General features: G+C 59.2%; 1 protein-coding gene across 7 annotated transcripts; it reads left to right on the top strand.

Annotated features, from left to right (window-relative positions):
- The first annotated feature begins 1,258 nt into the window (after positions 1-1,258).
- On the top strand, positions 1,259-5,593 carry GHDC (GH3 domain containing). 7 transcript variants are annotated; one of them, XM_079905874.1, is made up of 10 exons: positions 1,259-1,370; positions 1,545-1,633; positions 1,788-2,074; positions 2,375-2,496; positions 2,651-3,152; positions 3,543-3,735; positions 3,855-3,926; positions 4,003-4,136; positions 4,464-4,549; positions 4,816-5,593. In XM_079905874.1, exons 3-10 carry the CDS (start codon positions 1,801-1,803, stop codon positions 5,032-5,034), a joined length of 1,602 nt encoding a protein of 533 aa, XP_079762000.1. In that variant the 5' UTR covers positions 1,259-1,370; positions 1,545-1,633; positions 1,788-1,800; the 3' UTR covers positions 5,035-5,593. The 7 variants fall into 7 exon arrangements, with proteins under 7 accessions (XP_079762000.1, XP_079761996.1, XP_079762001.1 ...); XM_079905875.1 differs by having other exon boundaries at positions 1,266-1,296; XM_079905876.1 differs by lacking the exon at positions 1,259-1,370 and adding an exon at positions 1,395-1,440.
- Positions 5,594-6,000: the final 407 nt, after the last annotated feature.

The following is a 6,000-nucleotide window of genomic DNA, read 5'->3' as shown; positions in this document are numbered from 1 at the left end:
ACTACCGGTACACAGTACCACATGGAAGAACCTTGAAAACATGCTAAGTGAAAGAAGCCAGACTCAAAAGACCACATCTTGGGCTTCCCTGGTGGCGCAGCGGTTGAGAGTCCGCCTGCCGATGCAGGGGACACGGGTTCGTGCCCTGGTCCGGGAAAATCCCACATGCCGCGGAGCGGCTGGGCTCGTGAGCCTATGGCCGCTGAGCCTGCGCGTCCGGAGCCTGTGCTCCGCAACGGGAGAGGCCACAACAGTGAGGCCCGCGTACCGCAAAAAAAAAAAAAAAGACCACATGTTATATGATTGCATTTACAATGAAATGTCCAGAATAGGGAAATGTATATATAGAGAGAGTAGATTTGTGGTTGCTTAGGGCTGGGGGCAGGGAGGTGGGAAGGGATTGGGAGGTGATAGCTACAGGGCCTGGGATTGCTTCTGTGGTGACGAAAATGTTATAAAATTGACTGTTGGTGTTGCACATACCTATGAAGATACTAGAGACCACTGAATTGTATACTTTAAGAGCTCAGCTATGAGAAGAAGAGAGACGGCAAGACGGAGAGGCAGGTGAGGGTGTAGGGAAAGGTTTCGGTGTCTGAGAGCCTGGGTCAAGGGCACAGGTGAAGAGAGGGCTTAACCACGGACAGCAGAAGAACCTCATTCTGAGCACAGCTTCTCAAGCTTTTCAGTAGGATGGGGGAGCCGAGCTCCATCGGGCACCTTATTCCCAGTTGCAAAACTACCTCCTGGCATAAGGATGGGAGAAGTTTGTGTTTCCTCGCCATAAAGCCAATAAGCTAACACAGGTGGTGACCTCAATTACCAGGTAGTTATCTTGAGAACAGGTGTTAATGGGTTGTGTCTGCCTGGCTCTGGCTTTAAAAGGGAGTGAGACTCTTTTCTCTCTGCAGTCCCGGCAGATTGCCTGTGATGCTGCACACTCTGCTTTAACGTTTATTCAATAACAAAAGTATTTCCTTCCTCTACTACCTTGTGGAGACCAATTCTGGATTGGAAAACATTTTTGCTTTTTAACAGTTCTCAAGTTTGCACCTGCTCCAGGAAGGGGTGCACCCCACTCCCGGCTCAAGCTGATACGAGTCTGAGGACCACGATACTCTGGCCCTAACTTCCCTCCACCTGCCAGCTTGGGCCAGCTCCCAGCACAGCGGCCCTTAGGCAACCTGCCCCTTTAAGAGCCCCCCCCCCCCTTCCCAGCTCCTCCCTCAGGCCCGGTGGCCGGATTTCCTGGTTCAGGCCCAGCCCTTTAAAGCTGTGGCTCTATCCTTCTGGCAGGTTGTGTACTGAGGCTGAGGGGCCTGCTGAGGGGGCCCTGGGTGCCAGGCAGAGGCACATGTGGGCTGTGACAGGTGCATGTGGGCTTCGGGGGCGCACAGGATGCTGGGACAGGGTGGATCCTGGACAAAGCAGAGCCTCTCGGTAGTGGGCCAGACGTGCCATCCGTTAAGTACCTGCTGTGTGCCAGGCACCATGCCATGCCTTTCCTGCACTTTCTGAGGGGTATTATTATTCCCATTTTACAGATCGGGGAAGGGAACGGAGCTCAGAGCAGCTGGCTGAGTTACCCAGGGCCAGACAGCTAACGAGGGGCAGAGCCAGGATCCAAACTCAGGTCAGTGTGACCCCAAAGCCCTGATGTTCTCTCCCCCGCATCACCTGCCTGACAGGTTTCACTTGGTGTTCCTGTGCGCGGGAGAGTGGGGGGGAGGAAATGGGTTTTCCCCCCTCCCCCTAGTGCCAGTACTTGGGGGCCTTCCTCCTGCCAGGAGCTGCTTGGAGATGCTGCTGCCGCTGCTGCCGTGCCTCGTGCTGTGCCTCGTGCTGCTGCCGCTGGCCGTGCTCTGGCGGCGGCGGCCGTCCCAGGATGCCAGGCTGTCCTGGCTGGTCCATCTCCAGCACCGCGTGGCATGGGGGGCCCTGTGCTGGGCAGCCGCCTGGCAGCGGAAGAGCCTAGTGCGGAGCACGCTGCACGCGGGCCAGAGCCAGCAGCGGGCCCTGAGGCGGTGTCTGCAGGGAGCCCAGAGTCCCCGCTGTCCCCTCAGGGGGAGCACAGGTGTGTTTCCCAGGGTCTGGGGAGGTGGCCCAAAGAGAAAGAAACCCCACAGGACAGTCAGATTCCGGAACCTGAAGACCTCCCTTCCCCCTTCTACTGCCAACACAGAGGGACCTGACCCAGAGACCCTACCCAGGCCCGAGATTGTTCAAGATGAATTTTCCCATCCTGGGCCCTGACAGCCCCTCTTCCCCCAGGCCTATTCTGGGTTCCTTCCTCAGGGGCCTCACCAGTCTTACCTGAAACTCTTGGGAAACTCTGTGGCTTCATGAGGATTTTACGATGTCTTTGGGGCTACAGATATAGGCGTCTTCCGGAATCATCTCCCTCTGACCAAGGCCAGCCAGCTCCAGGAGGAAGAAAGTGGAGTGCAGCTCTTGCCTCCTACCTCAAACCAGTACCGTGGGGAGGTCTCTCTGCAGGTAAACTGGGAAGGCTGGAGCCCAACCCCGCCAGAGACCCCTAACTGCAGCCAAACCCTCCCATCAGAATGGGAAACAAACAAACAAAATACCTGGGGCCTCAGGGTCTGGCTCAGGCCCAGGGCCAATGACACTGCCTCTTGTCTCCCTCCAGGCCACCTTGCTGGGTCTGGCAGCCCTAAAGAAGACCTGCCCGGAAGTGCTGGCCCCAGAAGGCACGGCCCGTGTGACCCCTTCCTCCCCTTGGCCCTACCCGCTCCCTTGGCCTTGGCATGCCCTGGGCCAGTTGGGCCCTGCTGGAGCCAAGGACCCTAGGGCCCTGCTGCTGGAGGCACTGAGGTCCCCGGGCCTGCGGGCTCTGGAAGCTGGGACGGCGGTCGAGCTCCTAGACGTCTTCTTGGGCCTGGAGGCCGATGGCGAAGAGCTGGCTGAGGCATTAGCTGCTGGGAACCCAGGAGCATCTCTCCCCAGACGGGCAGCTGAGCTGCGGGAGGCCCTGGAGCAGGGACCCCGAGGACTGGCCCTTCGGCTCTGGCCAAAGCTTCAGGTGGTGGTGACTCTGGATGCAGGAGGCCAGGCGGAGGCTGTGGCTGCCCTGGGGGCCTTGTGGTGCCAAGGGCTAGCCTTCTTCTCACCTGCTTATGCTGCCTCTGGAGGTCAGCAAGACTCAAGGGTAGTGAGGTGAGGGCAGGGGGCAGAGGTCACACAGCTAGCTGCCGAGTCGCAAGCCCTATATAAGCATCTCATCTAATCCTGCCCAACCAGCAGCTCCATTTTACAGATGAAAAAACTGAGGCTCATAGAGGTTAAGAGACACACACATTTACACCACACCAGCATTTAATCACAGGTCCGTCACCTCCAGAACCACCGCCCCTTCCCAATTAAGACCTTAGAGGCAGAGGGCTGAGCCTGGGGGAGCCAGGAAGGGTGGAGTGGGAGGGCAGCAGTGGGATCGATGCTCAGAGGATTGGGGACTGGGATCCAGGGTGAGGGGCTATTGCCCAACGGTACCACCAGATGAAGAAGCCACTTGCTCCCCACAGGGGCGGTGGGCCTGAGTCTGTGGCCAGAGCAGCCCCATGGCCTGTACCTTCTGCCCCCTGGAGGCCCCTTTATTGAGCTGCTCCCACTCAAGGAAGGAACCCGGGAAGAGGCTGCCCCCACCGTCCTACTGGCCGAAGCCCAGAAGGGCAAGGAGTACGAACTGGTGCTGACTGACCACACCAGCCTCACCAGGTGACCACCTGGCTGCCCACCCCCAGGCCACCTCAGGCCCTCTGGAACCCTGCTGAAAGCCAGGGGCATGTGCTAATGGGCCTTTGGGCCTGACCTCACCCCCACTTCTACTCTATCAGGTGCCGCCTGGGTGACGTGGTCCAGGTGGTTGGTGCCTACAATCAGTGTCCAGTCGTCAGGTTCATCTGCAGGTAAGTGACCCCCTGGGTGGCTGAGAGATCATCCTTTTGCCCTGGGTTCCTCTTCCTCCTGCTTCCTCCTCCCCAGGCTGGGCCAGACCCTGAGTGTTCGAGGCGAAGACACTGGTGAGGACGTGTTCTCTGAGGCCTTGGGCCGGGCGGTGGGGCAGTGGCCAGGGGCCAGGCTGTTGGACCATGGCTGTGTGGAGAGCAGCATTCTGGGTAAGCTTCTCCACTGGCTCCTGCCTCCCGTCCTTGGCTCGACTGTCCCCCAACCCATACCCATCCTGCTGGGAGATCTCTAGGAAAGAGAAAAGAGTTAGCCTGCTTTGCTGCTCCTAACAGAAGTCCTTCCCCATATCTAACTCCCATCCCTCCTGCTGCCTCTATCCATGTTCTCTCCATTCACCCCACTCCCTGCCAAGAAACTCCTTTTCTCCCCGCTGTGAACCTGGGAGTGGGGAAGAGCAGGTGGGGGCAGTAGGCTTCGGCTTTCGATGCTGCCTTGTTCACAAAAGCACGTGTCCACGATGCGGGGTTTGTCTACAGATTCCTCTGAGGGTTCTGCTCCCCACTATGAGGTGTTTGTGGCACTGAAGGGGCTAAGGAACTTGTCGGAGGAAAATCGAGACAAGGTACACGAGAGACAGGGACAGGGTATGACTGCATGTCCCTTTCACTCTGCACGCCCCCAGGTGCTGTGGGCACAGGGGAGAGATGGGGAGGAGGGGTGTGGGCGGGAGAACCTCCCTGGGGCTCTGGGAAGGGAGGGATGAGTCCCACGGACACACACGTATATGCACGAAACTGCTACCCACGCATTCCCTGGACACGGCCGTGCGTGCCTCACCACACACCACCCAGCCCCACACCAGCCTCACGCAGGCCGTTCTGTTTCCAGCTTGACCACTGCCTTCAGGAAGCCTCAGCTCGCTACAAGTCCCTGCGGTTCCGGGGCAGCGTGGGCCCTGCCCGAGTCCACCTGGTGGGGTGGGGGGCCTTCAGAGAACTGCGGGCAGCCCTCGCTGCCTGCCCCTCAGCCCCCTTCCCTCCTGAGATGCCCCGGGTCCTCAAGCACAGGTACCTGGCCCAGTACCTGCAGAGGAGGGTGCTATCCTGAGCTGAGGCCTGCCCACTGCCCTGTTCACCCTCACGGGCTGCCTCGCTCTTTCCTCTGGGGCCCCTCTGGATGGGGAGCCCTTGGCCAGGGTCTTCGAGTGTCAGCTGACGGTGGCCCATCAGAGCTGCTGGGCCTTAGGGAGGCCCGACCTAGTCTGTCAGTTCTGAGGAGTTGACTTCAGGGATAGAGCAGACACCAGCAGTGCCCCATCTGGAGCCCCCCGGCCCACCGTGGAAGTCCCTGGGGTTCCAGTCCACGCTGACAGTGCCTGTGTCTCTCAGCCCATGCACCAGGCAGGCTGGAAGTGTTGGGAGTTAATGCTCTCAGGAGTGACCCTCAGTCAGCAAAGGAACAGGAGCTGGTGATCGCAGACCTCAGCTTCTTCGTCCCTCAGTGGGACAACCTGAAGCGTATTCTGCATTGTCTCCCTCGGAGGGTCACCACCAGTTGCCCCCAGCGGTAACCCTCTCGTTAACAAAGTCCTTGGTTCTCCTTCTTTCCCTCCCGTCCCTACTCCCTTATGTGCTTTCTTGGATCACCGCCCAAATAAACCTCTTGCACCCAGAATCTTGGCTTGGGGTCTGCCTTTGGGGAAACCAGTGGTCCCATTCGCTCTGGTGCTGCTGCAGCCTGGGCTCCCCTCCCAGCTTCAGCTCTGGACACCAGGGCTTTCCCCACACTCCCCCTCTGGGCTGGGGCAGGCCCTGAGTGTGTGGGCCCGCAGAGCCCTCGGGGACCCCTACCACAGCCAAAGTCAACCCAGAAGACACAGAGCCCCTCGTCCTACCTCTCCCCATTCCAAGCTTTACTTAAATGCGGAGGGGCTGCTCCCCAACTCCCCTTGCCCTGGCTTAGCACGAGTCCCCTTCCTGGCCCAACACCCGCAAATCACTTCCATGGGCAGGCCCTGTACTGTAACTCATAAAGAATCAGAGCAGGAAGCGGCTCCAGAGACCATCGGGCTTA

This window comes from Stenella coeruleoalba, assembly GCF_951394435.1.
Source record: "Stenella coeruleoalba genome assembly, chromosome: 19".
Classification (NCBI taxonomy): domain Eukaryota; kingdom Metazoa; phylum Chordata; class Mammalia; order Artiodactyla; family Delphinidae; genus Stenella; species Stenella coeruleoalba.
Note: the sequence above shows the minus strand (reverse complement) of the source record. Positions and strands in the feature narration are given on the sequence as shown.